Below are 21,371 nucleotides of genomic sequence, written 5' to 3' on the forward strand. Positions count from 1 at the left end.
TGTTTCCTGTATAGTCTGTGCACCTTATGGGACTGGTTTCGGCATTTGTTTTGTTTAAGTGTCTTCTCTTTATTAAAGTAAAGAAGAAGAAGATGATGAATATACCCGCTGCATTTTGGTCCACTCCTTACATCGAATGTGACAAGCACTGAGATAACAACTAATTCCACTTCGAACAACCATGGTGAAAAAATTCACAAAGAGAAATAATATCAAACTGGTCATCACTGATTAAATCCCCTCCCTCCCTCTCTCCCTCTAGCCTTCGTGCTGAGCTGTGCCTTCCCTAAGGAGCCAGCCAACGGGGAGGTATCAGTGACTCACCTCCATGCTGGGGGAGAGGCCTACTTTCAGTGTCTGACCGGCTACCAGCTGCAAGGCCCCACCATGCTCGCCTGTCGCAACGCCACTACACCTTACTGGAGTGGCAAGGAGCCAAAATGCCTGGGTAAGAGACAACAACACTGCTTCCTTCCTGCCAAACATACACACAGACACATATGCACAGACACACACACAGACTTCAGCTCATCAACTTCCAGGATCCATTCATCTGCTTACTGAGAACCAATGGGAAATTATAGTAACCCCTCAGAGAACACCACAGAGACTGACAACTGAGGAAAATAACATTTCAGCTGAATGATTAAAGTAATTAAACTCAGTTTAAATGGACTGGGTGTTATTTGGCACCCACTGCCCAGAGGTTAATTGGGGTTTATTGTGTGCTCTATTTGGTAGGCCTATCAGGTGTCTGGCTTACTGCTGTGCGACTTTAATTCTTTCTCTATAACCCGCATCCCCTGCTATTCAGGTTGTTTAATATAAATCCAGGGTTAGGGGCAATAGTGCAGTTGTAAACAAACATGCCCTTGTTACTTGAGCGACTAACATGTCTAGCCTACTCTTCTTCACAAAGAGTGTTTCCCACAATAGTTGCATAGTATGAGGAAATAGTACATGTTCATATATGAATAGCAGGCCTGTGCCCTGTGGTACCACATATTTGTCATAAGTCACGTCATAAGAAAATAAAATGTTTTGGTTGCACTCGCACACCGATTCATTCCCTCCACACTACATATTACTCTGTTCCATTCATGGATTTGTTCATTAAATGTTGCTACAAAAAATAATCATGGTAAGCAATTAAATCGATATGATTAAGCTAAAAATCAAAGTAAATGCTTACCTTGTTTTCCTTGCATGCTACCAAGGGGGTATATTTTTCCGGTGCGCGCAAGGTGTGTCAAACATAAGTGTGTTCGAAAGTTCAATATTTAAACCAGAGCCATATATTTAGAGAGTTTGGCTAACTTTTAGATTTTTTTGCATTTGTCTAATTCTAGACATGGTTACATAGCATTATTAAAATATTCCCCATGTACTGTTAATGGGGTGCTAACATAAAGGAGTTAAGAATGTAAGCTCACTCCACAGCTAGGTTTAAACGTTGATATTTTTGGATAGCTCATATGGTTGGTATGTTGTCAAGGAGGGTGGTCACGTGTGTCTGCAAGCAGAGGATCAGTAGTTCCAGTCCGGGATGGGGACAGTGGAAGAAGATATACTGTTAGCAGCACAGTCATGGTTTCACTGGTGCCGTGACCCGGATCTGCAGTTGCGCTCAGCTCAACACTATGGTTGCTGTGGAATAAGTTTTATGGGTGAATGTAGCACATGGGGATGTGTGAAACATGCTCCACCTAATTGCTAACTTTTCGGTGGCGCCAACTGATAAGACGCTTTGGGAGGGCGGTCACGTGTGCTAGGAAAGCAGAAGTCCTGGGTTTGAGCCTCGGTTTGAGCTGAATCAGGAGGAAGTGGTACTTGCTAAAAGCAGCATGACATCTGTTATACTAGCATGGCTGCCATAGAATTTTGAAGTGTCATGTAAATGTATGATGATGCCCATTCTAGTCATTCATGTATTACACTAATATGATTGCCATAGAATGTTGTAGGGCAGTGGTATTCAAAAAGCAGGGACCCCATTTTCTTAATAATCACATCAACAAATAACCTTCAATTCAATACATTTACTCAATAAAATTGTACTTTTCAAATGTCTAATCTTTCTCAAAAGCGTTTTGTGTGTTGTCCCATACAGCCCCCCCCACACCTCTCTGATTCAGAGGGGTTGGGTTAAATGCGGAAGACACATTTCAGTTGAATACATTCAGTTGGACAACTGACTAGGTATCCCCCTTTCCCTTTCTATAAAATAATCTGTACTCTAAATGTGTTGTTCCAAATGTTTTAGTTTTTGTGTTTTGGTTTATATGCCAACCCCACTGTGACCCCGACTTTGAATACCACGTTGTGTAGGGTCATGTAAATACATCATAATGCAGAAACCTCAATGGCCCAACTCTTTAAATACATGGCTCTGGTTTAAACCAACCCTGAGACAAATGCTGAATTGCAATTGGACAATATCAGGCGCATGAGCAAAATCGGGACATTCCAAGGATCCCACCTAAAACAAAAATGTTCTGTTGTAGCCAGACATGGAAGGGTGTGGCTATACTTCCTGCTGTATGGCCAAATTGCTGTCAGGAATGATTGAGGCCTATAGTTTATGTTGTTAGTGTTCTGACTTATGTTGCTCTTCGTCCTGTTTATAATTTGTAAATATTGTGTGGGCCTAATTAAAGCAACTCTTTATATCCACTTTGCAAATAATAGCACTCAGCGCGACGGCCTACCTCACAACACGTAACGCCCATGCCTCCCTCTATAGTAATGATACAAGCTACTTCCTACTGGGCACAGACGTCAGTTCAACATCTAGATTTGATTTACATTTGGTTAAGTTGTCAACTAACATGAGTTCAACATGAAATCCCCCAAAAATTCACCATGTCATTGGATTTAGTTTAAAAGTTGGGTGAAAAATGATTAAATTATTTTACGTTGATTACTTTTCTCAATCAGTTTTCCACTCTGATTCAGCGTCATCACAGTTTTTGCCCAGTGGGTTAGGCCTAAGGTGAGCTTTTACAACATCTCAGTCTAGCATCCTCGTTTAGGCCCAAGTTGATTGGTTGTGCTGAGATGCCTGGTCTGTTAGTGTCTGATTACCAATATGGGGAGAGGGAGCAGTGCTATGGAGACGAGAGGGATAAACCAGTCCATTTGGACCTGGCTACACTACACTAATTAGTAGTGGGCTGCATGACTATCCTTCACCTGCTCTCAATTAGCACCATCTCTTCTGCCAGCCTCACTCTCACTCCCAACAGCTGTTCTGCACTGATACTGTTCTGCTGCTCTGCTCTCCTCACTAGTTGATAACACACAGATACAGTCAGTCAGTCAGTCCCATAGAGATAGATAGAGGACTCCAGTGGCCAAAAGCCCATTTTAGCATGGGCAGCACCATTGAGGACTTTCACCATTTTGAAGTAGTCAACTTGGTGGGACTTCCTATGGGTAAAGGAAGGATCACATAATTCCATCCAGGTCATCAGGAGGGATCAACCAATGAATTATATTCATGACAAAAAAAATCCATAACTGCAGGTGGCAGTAAATCGGCAACTTTAGCTTTATGTCTGTTCAAACAACACACTCTAGGTGGCAGTATGCACCGAAGAAATGGAAGAAGAAAATTGACTACTTCAAAATGTAGATGGCCTCAGTTGCGTTGCCCATGTTCTCACAGACGCCATAATGTGACAGATACAATATTGGTCTTAACTATCTCTATGGTCAGTCCCTGGTGAGACCTATTCGCCAGACCACTGCACAGCTCCAAACATTCTCACTCTCTTTCAGCACAGGGATGGAAATGTTCTTCCTCCAAACCCCATGTACTGTGGTATTACTCAGCAAAGAGAGAGCAGAAAACAAATATTGTTTTTTAAATTAAGGGACATTTAAGCTGTTTTATGTCTCTCTTTTTCTCTGAGTTTTACCCTTCCCTCCCTCTCTGTCGATCTCATTCTCGCTCTTATCCAATCCATTTTCAATGCAGCTTCCTGTGGTGGGATGATAAAAAATGCCACGTTGGGCCGTATCGTCTCTCCTGGTTTCCCTGGCAACTACAGTAACAACTTGACTTGCCATTGGGTCCTGGAGGCTCCTGAAGGCCATCGGCTTCATGTTCACTTTGAGAAAGTGGCTTTGGCTGAGGATGATGACAGGTAGAGTACACATACAGCTGGATGGAAGCAGATTCGGAGTGTGTGTGTGTGTGTGTGTGTTTGAATTTATTTTAACAGGGACAGTGCACATTAATCAATGTTTCAGTAAAAGTGCCGGTTTAGCCAGTCGGCTAATTTTCAACTGCAGTCCCTGGACAGTTTGTTAAAAACAACAATAACAATAACAATACAGACAAACAATGAGCAGTGAGCACATGCAGAACAACATAGTACAAGCAACATGTAGCATGCAGACAGAGCAACATAACATAAAAAGCAACAAAACAAAATATGTAAAAGTAAATAGTGTTTCCACACTTCACAAGCGTCAGACAAAAGACAACATGGAGAGCTGCAATACACAGCTAGGGATTATGTTCACATATCTGATTGGCCTTTAGCCATATCTTTATGTTTTTTGTGAAGGTGCGATAGGTGGTGCAGTTATGTGTATCTGATGTCTGTGTGTTCCAGACATGGGAAGCTCTCACAGAGAAAGCAGATTGACTAAAGGTGCTTTTTCTTAAGGGAACTATATAGTTACCTCTCATGAGTTAGGCAGTATGTTAACTGGGGGAGTATCATAGATTTGAAGTACAGTTTTACTACCTCTGTAGTCAAACAATTTTTGTATGAATCGGAAATTAGCTAGGTTGAATTTGGTTATTTGCGTTACCTTTTTCACCTGCTTTTAAAAGAGAGGTTGGAATCAAACATGATGCCAAGGTACTTAAAATCGGATACCACCTGGATCTTCTCCTCTGACACAGACATCTGGCTCAGTAGCATCAATTGCCCTCTTTGTGAAGAACATGCAGACTGTTTTTTTCACATTTAGATGCAAACATGAGTCCCTGACTGAGCCAATTTGTAACCTGGACCATTACAGTAGTGAGTTCTTGTGCAGCTTGTTGTTTGCTCTTTGCATGCACATATATCACTTTATCATCTGCATACATTTGAACTTCAGACCCAGTACAAACAGAAGGCAGATCATTAATGTACAGGCCGAACAGAAGGTGCCCCAGTATTGACCCTTGGGGCACACCCACATCATAGCTGAGAATGGGCGACAGCTCATTGCTCATTCTGACACGCTGGAAACTGCCTTCAAGGTGTGATTTCATCCATCTCAAGGCATCGGGGAAAGGTGTGTGAGAGTGTGTGTGTGTGTGGGGGGGGGGGGGGGCGTGCTCAAATGGTGGGAAGCTTTCATTTGTTGCCAATTAGTTGCCAGTTGGACTAGATGCAGTGCCTTGCAAAAGTATTCACCCCACTTAGCATTATTCCTATTTTGTTGCCTTACAACATTTTATTTACACAACATGCCTACCACTTTGAAGATGCAAAATATTTTTTATTGTAAAACAAGAAATAAGAACTTTCGCGTGCATAACAATTCACCCCCCCCACACACACACACAGTCAATACTGTGTAGAGTCACTTTTGCAGCAATTACAGCTGCAAGTCTCTTGGGGTATGCCTCTATAAGCTTGGCACATCTAGCCACTGGGATTTTTGCCCATTCTTCAAGGCAAAACTGCTCGAGCTCCTTCAAGTTGGATAGGTTCCACTGGTGTACAGCAATCTTTAAGTCATACCACAGATTCTCAATTGGATTGAGGTCTGGGCTTTGACTAGGCCATTCCAAGACATTTAAATGTTTACCCTTAAACCACTCGCGTGTTGCTATAGCATTATGCTTAGGGTCATTGTCCTGCTGGAAGATGAACCTCCATCCCAGTCTCAAATCTCTGGGAGACTGAAACAGGTTTCCCTCAAGAATGTCCCTGTATTTAGCACCATTCATTATTCCTTCAATTCTGACCAGTTTCCCAGTCCCTGCCGATGGAAAAACATCCCCACAGCATGATGCTGCCACCACCATTCTTTACTGTGGGGATGGTGTTCTCAGGGGGATGAGAGGTGTTGGGTTTTGTGCCAGACATAGTGTTTTTCTTGATGGCCAAAAATCTCAATTTTAGTCTCATCTGACAAGAGTACCTTCTTCCATATGTTTGGGGAGTCTCCCACATGCCTTTTATCTGGCCACTCTTCCGTAAAGTCCAGCTCTGTGGAGTGTACAGCTTAAAGTGGTCCTATGGACAGATACTCCAATCTCCGCTGTGGAGCTTTGCAGCTCATTCAGGGTTATCTTTGGTCTCTTTCTTGCCTCTCTGATTAATGCCCTCCTTGCCTGGTCCGTGAGTTTTGGTAGGCGACCCTCCCTTGGCAGGTTTGTTGTGGTGCCATATTCTTTCCATTTTTTAATAATGGATTTAATGGTGGTCAATGGGATGTTCAAAGTTTCTGATATTTTTTATAACCCAACCCTGATCTGTACTTCTCCACAACTTTGTCCCTGACCTGTTTGGAGAGCTCCTTTGTCTTCATGGTGGCGCTTGCTTGGTGGTGCCCCTTGCTTAGTGGTGTTGCAGACTCTGGGGCCTTTCAGAACAGGTGTATATAAACTGAGATCATGTGAAAGATCATGTGACACAAGTGGACTTTACTTAACTAATTATGTGACTTCTGAAGGTAATTGGTTGCACCAGATCTTATTTAGAGGCTTCATAGCAAAGGGGGTGAATACATATGCACACACCACTTTTCCATTTTGTATTTTTTTATACTTTTTTTAATCAAGTTATTTTTTTCCGTTTCACTTCACCAATTTGGACTATTTTGTGTATGTCCATTACATGAAATCCAAATAAAATCCATTTAAATTACAGGTTGTAATGCAACAAAATAGGAAAAACGCCAAGGGGGTGAATACTTTTGCAAGGCACTGTATGACAGGTTTTACATCCAGTTGCCAGAACGTGATGCAACACTGGGTAACAACGCCTAACTTTACTCCATATATTGCTCAAGGACATGTTTGCTTAGCCTAGGTGACTAAATCCCATATGTGAGTGACTTGGATGGAATTGATACGGCTTTATGTCATTTCAAATCATTGACTGTTTTCACTCATGCAAATTAATTGAGGGACAACACAGGCGAGATTTAATTACATTTTTGTACCATAACTACTGTCTCAAGGCTATGTAACAAATGGACATTTAATGAAGCCGCTGGCTGCTGAGTTGATGAGAATGTTATCACAGGTTTATTACAGCCAATGATGAAACACTGAGCGCCACTTAAGAACCACTCACCACTCCCTTTTTATGTTTCTCTTAGTCCTCAATGACAAGTCAATGTGTCCCATTTTCCCTTCACCCTTTTTATTATGCAATGTTTTTGACTGTTTTTTTAGGCTCCTAATAAAGAATGGGAACAACATTGACTCCCCTCTGGTGTATGACTCCTATGAGGTGGAGTACCTGCCCAATGAGGGCGTGGTGAGCACAGGACGTCACCTCTTTGTAGAGTTCACCACAGACGGGACTGTCACTTCCACGGGAGCAGCCATCAGATATGAAGGTACTGATGCAATGCGTGCGAGTGTGTCTCATGTGTGTGTTGATTACATTAACTTAATAGAATTATACTAGAAAACATGCTTCAAAGAATCAACACTGATATGTCTTTATCTTTTCCTAAGGAAGGTCAAATTGATGTTGACTTAATATAACAAAGAATCCACCTGTGGGATTTGTATCCCGCAGCTTTTGCAAAGGGCACATGCTATGGGCCCTTTGTGAAATATGGCAACTTCACCAGCAGTAACACGGCTTGCGGTGTGGGTGCGGTGGTGGAGTTTGCCTGTGACCCGGGCTACACTCTGGAGCAGGGCTCAGTCATCATCGAGTGTGTGGATGCAGAAAACCCCCAGTGGAACGAGACAGAGCCAGCCTGCAGGGGTGAGTCCTCATTCCATTACAAACCCAGTCCACAGGATTTCATCAGCTCAAGTTTGGCTAATTCTCTATCAGCAAATTGAGTACAATCTAGGAACCCCAGCCACAATAAACCCAGCTACCCCAGTCTCCCAAGACCTGAGTTAGGGGCCAGTGCACAGCTTTAGAAGCCAAAGCCCAGTTTTATTCATTCTCTCCCTGCTTATCTCTCTCTTTCACCATCCTTGTCCCTCTCTCTCTCCCTCTTTATCAGCAACTGGAGTACGATCTAGGAACCCCAGCCACAAAGACCTAGGGATACCTCTCTCTTCCCCACAGACACACACACTGACCTCTAACCCCTTGTTTTATCCACTTTTCCCCGGCGCTGTCCCACACCACACTACCCATGATTTTATAGCTCTTCGGCAAAGGTAGAAGTGAAAGGATTTCATTTCTGCTGTTCAGGGCTAGAGAACTGTATTTTTCAGCGTTAGCAGTTTGTAACAGTTCTAGCCCAACACTCTTAGGCTCCCTCGAGGAGCGTGGAAAGTCATTATGAATGGTATACTGTTCAGCAGTGATACTCTTTCACGACCGTCTTTTCTTTACCCCTGTGAATTCACATGGCTTTTAAAAGATGTTCCACAGTCCCCAGACCAACATCAAAACCAGAGATTATTAAAATATCATCAGCTCAGCTGGCACTGACAGTTAAGATTTTCAATCACTGATCACTTGTTTTTCCTATTTGAAGATGGCTATACTGTGAGTACTGGGCGTACACTGTGTCCGTTTGTATGTAGGTGTTTGTCTTTGTTTACTTTTTGGGAGTGTTGGCCATGTATTAATGTGTTTCTCAGTATTTGGACTTGACTGTGCTTATGTGTGTGTCCCAGCTGTGTGTAGTGGTGAGATCACAGATTCAGCCGGGGTGGTTCTCTCTCCAAACTGGCCAGAGGCCTACGACAAGGGCCAGGACTGCATCTGGGGCATCCACGTGGAAGAGGACAAGAGGATCATGCTAGACATCCAAGTGTAAGTGCCAGCTCTCCGCTTCAATAGCAGCAGAGGTCACACTGAAGTTCAAATCAACCTCATATCATTTAAGGTCATAGCCTGCTTTTCTTCTTCATTAACATTTTAAAGAGTAGATAGATCTATTTCAAGTCATGCTGCATAGGGCAAGAGGCATTTTCACTACATACACAAACACTCACATACCCTTGCACATACACACTCTCAAACATAGGCAAAATAATACTGCAAGTTCAGGAGGCAAAATCTCAGAATGTAGAACTATCCTAAAGGGAAAGCATTGCTACTGATGTTGTAGTCAGAAATTAAATCTATGTTTTCATCCAGTCCATTGAATATTCAGCACAGCTTCCAGCACACTCTGACCAGATTAGCCAGTAAGCCTCCATGCTCTCCCTTTCCCTGGTGTGTGTCTCAGAGTTGGCTTTCAAAATATGCTCTGGCAGTGAGACCACTCCGAGCCACTTATCCAGCTCTCTCAACAACGTTAATTCACCACTTAAACACACACAAACACTCCTGCAGCACTTTCAGTAGGCCTCGGCCCCTCCAATAGTTTTTTTGTGCTCTGCTGATCCTCTGCTGTCTCTTCAGAGCACTCTGCCAAGAGAATGGACCAGTTTAGTTGGACATGATCAGAGAGCCTGCCTGCCTCCCTTATCTTCCTGAGTGAAGTCTCTTTAAAGTTTCACAAAGTTTCACACTGTGTGCGTGTGTGCACATGCATATGTAATGTTTACTCTTTGGCAGTCAAACAAGTTCATATGGGTTTCATACGCTAGCTGCATGCTGTCCACAGAGAATATAGCAGCTTAACTCCCATGAGATTGTATAAGGTACATATTTCTTCTCATCATATGTGAATCATGTTTTTGCCTGAAGCAGTAGCACAGGAGCATTGAGGAAAGGTCTAAGACACTGCATCTCAGTGATAGAGACGACACTACAGACCCTGGTTCGATTCCAGGCTCTATCACAACCGACCGTGACTGGGACTCCCATTGGGCTGCGCACAATTGGCCCAGCGTCATTAGGGTTTGGCCGGGGTAGGCCGTCATTGTAAATAAGAATTTGTTCTTAACTGGCTTGCCTAGTTAAATAAAGGTTAAATATAAAAATGTTTAAATAAAAATACTACAGTTTACTATAGAAAGCTACAGTTTATATTAGAATACCACAGTACTTACTATAGAATTCTGTAGTAATCTGTAGTATACTGTAGAATACTATACTACACACTATAGCATCCCTCGATCATGTGTATTTTGCATACTCTAGAATACTATAGTAAATACTACAGTATTATCAACAACAAAAACTGTAGTAAATACTACAGAAATATCTGCAAAAACACTACAGTCCACAAAAACAAGATTAAAAAAATTCTCCAGTATCACATTTGCATTTATCCTGCCCATTCCCCTCCCCCATATCACAATTTGTGCCACCCATAAGTGAGAAACCTACATGCAAAGTATAAATCATCAACTGTGTTTCCTACAGGTTATTGAAGAGAGTAGAAGTTATTCCAGACCTGGTTATGGAGAATGTGCACTTTTAGCATTTCTCCATTAGGTTGCCTCAAGGAGAATCCCCCTCACTTCTATGCCAAAGATATTAAACAAAAACACTTTAGTAAATACCACAGTAATGTCCCTAAAAACACTACAGTAAATATGACAGTATACTACAGTCTGCAAAAATTCTACAGTAAATGCTACATTATACTACATTCCGCAAAAACACTATATTAAATACTGAAATATTCTAGTCTGCAAAAAACAACAGTAATTTGTACAGTATACTACAGTAAATAATACGGTATTCACTTTAGTGTTTTTGTAGACTTCAGTCCTCAAAAGTCCTAAAAAAAAACACTACAGAGAATACTATAGTATTCAATCTCCTACCATAGTATACACTATCATGCGGGGACATTAAGCATGCAGGAATACTAAATCAAATATTTGTATAACTAAACCAAGATAGACCAGAGCCTGTCGTTTCCAATAGGACTAAATTAGTCATAGTGGGCAGAACAAGCAAGGAGGTGGGCAGAGCAAAGCACCAGCTAGCCAGATCCTATTGGCCCGTTCTAGTATCATCTGCATATTTCCATTAGGGAACGCCTACTCAATTCGCCTTTGCACTCCTTCTAAACAACGCATTTTTTTAAAACTTTGGCAAAGGGTAAAGTCAACAAAACTTAGTCCACTCTGTCCATAACATATTTTATTTTTGGAAACAGAAAACTGTATTGAGATCAAATGTTTCAACAGTGAGAAAATTTGCAGAATCTATCTTCTCACACTTCCTCTCAATACCATTGATTGAGGGGCAGCTGCAGTGTCTGCTTGCCTGCTGTCAGTACATTAGTCATGCAGACATACAGTCATTTGCTGTCATGATTAATATCTGCTCATTTGTTATCTTCTGCCAATCCATTGTTCCATCATTATGTTATTTCATTAGGGTAATAGATGTCACTGCCAATGCTGTCTGATTAAACTGTTGACATAATAACGTCTGAGATGCTACAACATGTAGGCTGGCAGACATACCATCATTATCTGCTACTTTTCATCAGCATGTACATTGCTTATATTCTTATGTAGTGAGTGACAATTGTCTTGAAAGTTGTAGAAAATTAGTGAAAAGAGCACTGGTCCTTTAAGTTTCCTCACAGCTCAGCAGCCATCAAGGAGATGGAGAGCGAGAGAGAGACTGATAGAGAGGAGAAACAGATGGAAGGGACCTTGGCCGCCTCCTCTCATGGTCCCAGCATGGTCAGTCTTTCCCAGTGGTGCACCGCAGAGGTCCCCCCCCCAACCCGAAACCGCTAACTTCCTACAATTCTACACATGGGGCAAAGAGAAAAATGTGCCGTTTTATAGCTAATCTCATGCTATTCTACACATTTTGCCATGAGACTTAGAGAAAAGTTTGCTGTTTTAAAGCAATTTTCTTGTGTTTCTATACATATTGCCATGTGGCAGAGAGACAAATGTGCAAAGATCCTATTAAATTACTAGAGGGGAGATGCCATAAACCCTCTAAGTTCCAGAATGGGGTAAAAATGGCAGCCATATTGGTCAGGGAGAAATCCAAACCATCTAATTGGAATAAATGGCAGTAGAGGCATAATCCTGATTTTACTTACACAGGAAAATAAAACAAAGGCATGTGATATATCAGAAATTGTGTAATAAAATGATTGTCAACCTAAAATATTGCCATATCATGAATACAGTTTACATGGGTTTTATACACATTTTCTGTATAAATAGCATTTAAAATATATGTAAAGAGATTGTAAGTGTAAAAAAAAAAGAAAAAAAAGCTGAGTGCTATTATATGATACAATATTAGTATTGTTGCATTTACAAGTTGTCTAAGTCCTATCATCAACTGATTTCAGCCAGTGTATGGCTGTGGATTCACTGCATCGTTTGAATGGAATGTTGGAATATTGGCAGTATATTTGAAAATGTATGGAACCATTCCTCTAAAACTGTCTAGCTAGCTACCTAAAAAACATACACTGCAGATACATTAATTAAATTAATTATTTTACACTATCTTATCACAGCACTGGCAAACCATGGTTGACCAACTCCCTGACCAAAATGGCTGACCTTTATCTCATCATAAGGTTCATGGCCATTCTAGTATTCGAATTCCTAATTCTATGGAGGCGACCCCCACCCCTCATACAGGACCCAAACTCTGATTTGTCCACTGGCATATGGATCATTATAAGTGAGGCCCATCAAATGAGAGCCACAGATGGAAGGGAATGATAGCGTCAAGGTGTGCCAGTGACACACACATCCCTAATCATACACATTTTACATTTTAGTCATTTAGCAGGAGCTCTTATCCAGAGCGACTTAGTTAGTGCATTCATCTTAAGATAAGTGGGACAACCACATGTCATAGTAAGTTAAGTACATTGTTCCTCAATAAAGTAGATATCAGCAAAGTCAGAGCTAGTAAGGGGGGAAAATAAAGCCAAGTGGGGTTTATTTGATGGGCTTGGGGTTTAAATAACATTTCAGATACTTTGGTTAGGGGTCATGTTGCTCGAGAGCATCTCAATCAGTACAATAGCAACTGATGCATCTGAAAACATTAGTATAGCTAAGATACTGTTTATGGCTGACCCTGTAAAAACAACCCTTTTCACTGCACCTATCTGGTGTATGTGACAATACAATATCTTATTTTAGCTTTAAGAAAATTCACTAATTTGTATAAGGCTGTGAAAATCTTTCGAGTTTACTAAGTTCCCTGGTCCTTGAATTTCGGTATCATTCTTAGCCACATAAGCTTCCATTAAATTGATCCTGCTCTACCCAACTCCAGCTAAGCTCCAGCCTGGTCAGGCATGCATACATGGCAGAAACCCACTTCTTTCCTGACCCTGCAACACCCCACCGTCACACTGGTGGCCATTTATCTGAAATGAGTCCGCTGGTCTTGTCTCGGGTGGGGAGTCCCCAGTGTGCTCACTGTCCCAGAGCGAGAGAGAGAGAGGAGTGTGGGTACCTGTGTATGTGTGAGAGGCAGGAAGGGAAAGACCTCTGATGGGTGGGAGCGGGTTCATTAAAAGGGTGGGCACACACTTTTCCCCGTTAATGAGAATCCTTTCTCTCCTCTATTATCATTCATCACTGTGCCTGTGCTTGCAATTACTGAGGAACAGTGTGCATAATGAGGACTGATTAATTAATTTAGGCCAAACTAGGAGGGCTGGCTCACTGCTCATTAAAACAGCACACTTGGGGCATGGACAGGCGGGCAGCAGCACAGGTGGCAGTCATGCACACCTGCCTGTGAGTCACACCGCCGGGTACAGGAGGGCCTGTCTACGGTAGAGGCCAGGTAAAGATGGAAGTGTCGTTTCACCAATAACAAACTCCATACATACTGTAGCTAGCTACCAGGGTCAATTCGGGAATTTCAGAATATAAGTCAATTCAACCATGAATTGAAAGCAGAATTTGAATTGGATACACACCATGGATAGCAGAATTTGAATTGGAAACACCCCACGGAAAGCAGAATTGGAATTGGAAACACCCCACGGAAAGCAGAATTTGAATTAAAGGAAAGGAAAAATTAAAGCATTTGCCACATATTACTGCAAAGAATACCGATACCATTCCACATATCCAGATTAAAACTCAAACATGTCACACAGTATTTATTTTTTTATTTTTTTGTCAAGAGACTAGATTGATCCCTTCCATTCTATAGCGTTTGATGCATTGTGGAAAAGGTATTTTATTGAATATTTAATAACATATAAGTAATTTTAAACCTACAAAGGGATCTTAGAATATTTCCATAGTACTGTAATTATTTACAATTATTTTAAACCTACAAAGGGATCTTAGAATATTTCCATATTACTGTAATTATTTACAATTATTTTGAGAATGAGTCATTAAAAATGTAAAATCTCATCCAAATATTTGACACTGTATTGGTCACTGTCTAAATAAACCCTCTAGTGGAGGCTCCGGGAATTGCATGTGAGTTACTGACTATGATAACTGGCTCATGCATCTGTTTTGCAACTGTCAGTGCTATAGGTTATAGTCATCATAAAGAGATGGATCTAGACTGATGGTGGTCCTCTGTACTTTGGAATGTCTCCTCCCCGCCGCTCTTCCCTCTCTTCTTCCTCTCCAGCTGCCAGGGTGCCTGTACGCAGGGCAGCGTGGTGTGAGTGATGCCCCCGGGGGCACAAGGATTTGGCAGGATTGTCATTAATAAGTCATTTTTCATACGCTGCCTGGCCCAGGCACTAAAGCCCTGGCCTTTAAAAACCAATATTTCACTTTCTAATTAAAAAGAGAAAGCTAAACGAACGGGAAAACCTCATTCCATTTAATTGTTTAAAAATAACTGAAGTCCAGATAAAGCCGAGGTTGAGAGGGAAGAGCTGTGTTTAATTACCATTTCAGAGGTGTTCCCTGTGTCTGGAACAGCCAGGGAGGCTCTGTCAGCCATGACTGTTTTTACATTAAATCTAGGAGAGGAATTCAAACAATGGAACGGGTGCGTGGTGGTTCTCTGATTAGAAAGTGTCCCACCCTCTCAGCCCAGCCCACCAGAGCCAGCATGCCACTGGACCAGGGCAGCACACAGCCTTCCACAGTCTCTCATGACTGGACACATCCACTGAGAGAGCTGCTCCATGGGTCCACAGATATACTTCTAGAGAATTCCTACATTCACTGGATGTTTCATGGCAGCATGCTAGTATTCCAATCCAAGTTAAATTTGAGCTGTCCAACACCTCTGAGATTGAGGTGTTAGTAATTACTTTCTTCCTCAGCTTCTGCCTGCCTCAAGCTTTTTTCCTCTCATGGAGACAGGGAAATTAAGATACTACACAATGCTCTTCATTCTGACCAGCTGTTTTGCATGCTTCTATTTCTGCAGAGAAACTGCTTTTACAGCAGCTGGATCCCTGAGAGCAATCTCAATCTCAAGTACCTGTACACTTGTGTGAAAGCAACAAAAGTGTGTGTGTGTGGGGGGGGGGGGGCATTTCCAACATTTCTGGGGAGGTGCGGCAACAGAGCTTCCCACAGGCTTACTCCACATTTGCCTGAGGCTCATTCGTTGTTTTTGACACAGCATCACATCCCATCACTCTGTCGCTGTCCGTCCTCATGAATCTACCTTTGCTTGTGTATCTGACAGGGCAATAAAGGGTCTGCCAGCTTCTGGTCCAATGCCTTTTACATACATAGGCATAGGCAAATAACACCATAAAGTACTATTTCAAGGTGCATGTGTAACGTTATTGGTCTTCATGCTGGTGCATGGGGTTGTTTGCCCATGATCATTTGGATCAGTGGACTTAAACACTGGCTTAATAAGGCAGCCGATCCATGTCAAACCAGTCAATTCCATAACCTCTCATTCCCATCCATCCTACAGGCGTTTGCTGTTGGAGTACCTCGACCCAGGGTTTAAGTGGTAAAATGGAGATCTAATTTGATTTTGTGCCTGTCCTGCAGACTAGAGGGAGTACTTTGTCAGGCTTCACCTTGTTTGGATCTCCTTCTTTGCCATCCCTGATTTGTATTCTGGAGTTGAAGGCGAGTTAGTTAAGCCCAAATCTGTCCGCAGGCAGACTGGGTAGGCACACGGTGGCCTACCTCCTTGCTAAGATGCCCTGTGGGCATCGCCCCGTTTAATAAGAGCTTAAGCAATGTATTGAAATGGTCTGTGACAATCCATCAACACAGAGACACTCACAGACAGACGTACGTGTACACACACACACACACACACACACACACACACACACACACACACACACACACACACACAGTAAAGTGTTAGTATTCACCTTACAAGGAGCTATGAAGGAGAGCAGAGGTAGAGAGAGTACGTCCTACGGGTGCCCATCCTCAAAAAAGTAATGTGCACTCATGTAAATGAAATTGATTCTGCATCCAGATATTGTAGCGGATGCAGGAGACAGGTGATTGAAAGGTACAAGAAGATTGCTCTTACCCATAGCTGTCTGGAGAACGGAGCCACCCTCCTTTATCGCTCTTAAAGGAAAGATTCACCCATTTTGAATGTTATATTGTTTTTGTGCATCTCTGAGCGATGTTCTATCGATTCCCAGGTTCATTTCATGTTTTCATGTGTATCTGAGCTATTGTCGTTCAAGCAGGCAGAACTTTGGGGGGAACAACAGACAGTCCCCCCAAAAAATCGAAAGGAAGTTTGTTCCGAAGTGTCTGTCCTATATCTGAGAGATATAAGAATAATCAGGAAACATGTATTATTATTATTATTATCGGTTTTTTTTTACATGAATTTAACCCCTTATTTTTTTGCACTAAACGGTCCCAATAGACTTACACTGACATTCATTTTTTAAACTGGTACCTGGGGACCTTCAGACAAATCTCGTGAGGCCTGTGGGCATCCGAGAGCAAAACAACCGACATGTACGTGTTTGTGAGTCTCACCTTTAAACCAGTGGAGGCTCCTCAGAGGAGGAAGGGAGGACCATCCTCCTCAGTGAATTTCATACAAATATATATTTTTAAACACTTAAAGTATTTAGATAAAACTACACTAAATATAATCAGGTAACCAAATAATTGATTGTAACACACTATTTTGCAAAGAATCAAATCAAATCAAATTTATTTATATAGCCCTTCTTACATCAGCTGATATCTCAAAGTGCTATACAGAAACCCAGCCTAAAACCCCAACAGCAAGCAATGCAGATGTAGAAGCACGGTGGCTAGGAAAAACTCCCTAGAAAGGCCAAAACCTAGGAAGAAACCTAGAGAGGAACCAGGCTATGAGGGGTGGCCAGTCCTCTTCTGGCTGTGCCGGGTGGAGATTATAACAGAACATGGCCAAGATGTTCAAATGTTCATAAATGACCAGCATGGTCAAATAATAATAATCATAGTAGTTGTCGAGGGTGCAACAAGCCAGTAACACAAGAGTAAGTGTCAGTTGGCTTTTTCATAGCCGATCTTTGAGAGTATCTCTACCGCTCCTGCTGTCTCTAGAGAGTTGAAAACAGCAGGTCTGGGACAAGTAGCACGTCCGGTGAGTAGGTCAGGGTTCCAGCAGGTCTGGGACAGCAGGTCTGGGACAGGTAGCACGTCCGATGAACAGGTCAGGGTTACATAGCTGCGGGCAGAACAGTTGGAACTGGAGCAGCAGCACGGCAAGGTGAACTGGGGACAGCAAGGAGTCATCAAGCCAGGTAGTCCTGAGGCATGGTCCTAGGGCTCAGGTCCTCCGAGAGAGAGAAAGGAAGAAAGAGAATTAGAGAGAGCATATTTAAATTCACACAGGACACCGGAAGAGACAAGAGACATACTCCAGATGTGACAGACTGACCCTAGCCCCCCGACACATAAACTACTGCAGCATAAATACCGGAGGCTGAAACAGGAGGGGTCAGGAGACACTGTGGCCCCATCCGATGAAACACCCGGACAGGGCCAAACAGGTAGGATAAAACCCCACCCACTTTGCCAAAGCACAGCCTCCACACCACTAGAGGGATATCTCCAACCACCAACATACCATCCCGGGACAAGGCCGAGTATCTACAGAAGGTCTACAGTAACCTTAACAGCACTCCCGTGTGGCTCAGTTGGTAGAGCATGGTGTTTGCAACGCCAGGGTTGTGGGTTCGATTCCCACGGGGGACCAGTACGGGAAAAATGAAATGTATGCATTCACTACTGTAAGTCGCTCTGGATAAGAGCATCTGCTAAATGACTAAAATGTAAATGTAGGGTAGCACCATGGTGTAGCCGGAGGACAGCTAGCTTCCCGTCCTCCTCTGCGTACATTGACTTCAATACAAAACCTAGGAGACTCATGGTTCTCACCCCGTTCCATAGACTTGCACGGTAATTATGACAACTTTTGTAGGACGTCCTCCAACCTATAAGAGCTCTTGCAGCATGAACTGACGTTGTCCACCCAATCAAAGGATCAGAAAATGTATCTAGTACTGAAAGCATAAGCTACAGCTAGCTAGCACAGCAGTGCATAAAATGTAGTGAGTAGTTGACTCAAAGAAGGAAAGGCAGTAGTTGTACAGTTTAACAAATTGATTTCTTCCAAAATGAAGGAGAAGCAAGAGAGAAATGGAGTGATTTTTTTTTTTTTTCACTTTCAATTTCACTTACTTAGCTAGCAAATGCAGTTACCTAGTTTAGCCTACTAAAAACCTTGCTCAAACAGAGGGCTGTTAGCTAGCTGGCTATGACTTTCCAACACAACATTGGAACTCTTCCAAGTCAAGGTAAGCTTTACTAATTTATTGCCACCGGGGCACACCGGTGGAACTGCTTACTGACTGTACACTGTAACATTATTGCATGATTGTGGCGGGTTTCTATTAGCTTTTCTGACTATGACGTTACTTTAGCTAATACGGTCACAACGATGTAGGCTGTGTAGCGGTTTGGTTTGGAAAGTTTTTTTTTGCCTGGTCATATACAGCTGATGTGTTGTGCATTGAAGTCCACAATGGAAGGGAAGAGCCGAGAGGAGGAGATGCGAGAAGGAATACAAGGTGGCTGGTATGGAAGTGAACTGTGTTTATCTGTGATCAGGTGTGTATTCATTCTGCCAATTCTGTTGAAAAATGTTTCTTAACCTGTTTGGGATAGGGGGCAGTATTTTCACGGCCAGATAAAAAACGTGTCCGATTTAATCTGGTTACTACTCCTGCCCAGAAACTAGAATATGCATATAATTATTAGATTTGGATAGAAAACACTCTGAAGTTTCTAAAACTGTTTGAATGGTGTCTGTGAGTATAACAGAACTCATATGGCAGGCCAAAACCTGAGAAGATTCCATACAGGAAGTGCCCTGTCTGACAATTTGTTCTCCTTCTGTGGCATCTCTATCGAAAATACAGCATCTGTGCTGTAACGTGACATTTTCTAAGGCATCCATTGGCTCTCAGAAGGCGCCAGTCTCTGGGCGAAAAACAGCAGGAGTATTTGTGAGTGGTCAGGCTGGGAACAGTGACACTGGAGATGCGCGTCCACGAGATGACTCCATTTTTTTCTTTCAGCCTTTGAATGAATACAACGTCGCCCGGTTGGAATATTATCGCTATTTTACAAGAAAAATTGCATAAAAATTGATTTTAAACCGTGTTTGACATGCTTCTAAGTACAGTAATGGAATATTTTGAATTTTTTTGTCACGAAATGCACTCGCTCGTCACCCTTCGGATTGTGACCTGAACGCACGAACAAAACGGAGGTATTTGAATATAACTATGGATTATTTGGAACCAAAACAACATTTGTTGTTGAAGTAGAAGTCCTGGGAGTGCATTTTGACGAAGAACAGCAAAGGTAATCCAATTTTTCTTATAGTAAATCTGAGTTTGGTGAGGGCCAAACTTGGTGGGTGTCAAATTAGCTAGCCATGATGGCCGGGCTATGTACTCAGAACATTGCAAAATGTGCTTTCACCAAAAAGCTATTTTAAAATCTGACACCGCGATTGCATAAAGAGTTCTGTATCTATAATTCTTAAAATAATTGTTATGTATTTTGTCAACGTTTATCGTGAGTAATTTAGTAAATTCACCGGAAGTTTGCAGTGGGTATGCTAGTTCTGAACATCACATGCTAATGTAAAAAGCTGTTTTTTGATATAAATATGAACTTGATTGAACAAAACATGCATGTATTGTATAACATAATGTCCTAGGAGTGTCATTGATGAAGATCATCAAAGGTTAGTGCTGCATTTAGCTGTGGTTTTGGTTCTTGTGACATATATGCTTGCTTTGAAAATGGCTGTGTGATTATTTTTGGCAGGGTACTCTCCTGACATAATCTAATGTTTTGCTTTCGCTGTAAAGCCTTTTTGAAATCGGACAATGTGGTTAGATTAACGAGAGTCTTGTCTTTGAAATGGTGTAAAATAGTCATATGATTGAGAAATTGAAGTTATAGCATTTGAGGTATTTGTATTTCGCGCCACGCTCTACCATTGGATATTGGTGAGGCGTTCTGCTAGCGGAACGTCTGTCCCTATTAAACAGTAGCGAACGGAACAAAAAATGGATAAACATACCTGAATTTGTCCTATAGAAACTCTCGTTTGCAACTTTCGTACTAATGATTAGACCCTATATCAGCTAGATGCAAGCAAGAGTGCGCAAAGCGGCACCTCAAATGTGTCTCTCAACCTGTGTGCACCTACGTTGTAAACTGTCATTCATAGGCTAGGTTGTAGCAACCTCATGATGGGTATAGGGAAAATTTGAGTTTCATGTAGTAGCCTAAACCTATCGCTGTTACATTGAACTGGGTGAATGAAATATGAATGACAGTCAACCAATATGCTGTCATAGAAATAAGGCCATGCTCACGAAAAATAAATCATCCTCCCTCGTCTTAAACGGTACTGACCGCCCCTGCTTTATACAGACGCCACAGACAGAAGTTGGCAGATCGGCTGTGCCAACTACAGACGAGTCCCAAGACGGAGAACACCATCGTGAGAGTCTCATCCTTCCATAGAGGGGTCATAATAGTTTGCAGGCCATAGAGGGGTCATAATAGTTTGTTGGATTTTCGGGATGTCTCATGGTCTGACAAACACCGCTCTAGTTCTGTCACCTTGCGACATAGGCAGATGCGGTAAATTGAGACATATCCAAGGTAAAAAAAACATATCTCTAACTTAAACTGACAGATTTTTATGGAAATTTGCTTATTATGCTAATTACATTTTTCGCAGGGGCGCGGACATCAACCTCAGGGGATTTTAACAGAGGGTCCACCACATTTCTCCTATTTGTCAGCCTCTTCAGTCCAGGGTGCATTGCATGGTGCCATTACA

At 42.2% G+C, this 21,371-nt stretch overlaps 1 protein-coding gene across 3 annotated transcripts in view; it reads left to right on the plus strand.

Annotated features, from left to right (window-relative positions):
- The window catches only part of LOC115149124 (seizure protein 6), a 261,102-nt gene that overhangs the window by 211,845 nt on the left and 27,886 nt on the right, over nucleotides 1-21,371 (plus strand). For all 3 annotated transcript variants that reach the window (XM_029691662.1, XM_029691661.1, XM_029691663.1), the window contains 5 exons: nucleotides 263-448; nucleotides 3,980-4,148; nucleotides 7,415-7,581; nucleotides 7,767-7,961; nucleotides 8,837-8,975. In XM_029691662.1, the coding sequence (XP_029547522.1) occupies nucleotides 263-448; nucleotides 3,980-4,148; nucleotides 7,415-7,581; nucleotides 7,767-7,961; nucleotides 8,837-8,975 (856 nt within the window). The remainder of the gene's footprint in view (nucleotides 1-262; nucleotides 449-3,979; nucleotides 4,149-7,414; nucleotides 7,582-7,766; nucleotides 7,962-8,836; nucleotides 8,976-21,371) is intronic.

The sequence above is a fragment of the Salmo trutta genome, chromosome 15 (genome assembly GCF_901001165.1).
Source record: "Salmo trutta chromosome 15, fSalTru1.1, whole genome shotgun sequence".
NCBI classification, from domain to species: Eukaryota; Metazoa; Chordata; class Actinopteri; order Salmoniformes; family Salmonidae; genus Salmo; species Salmo trutta.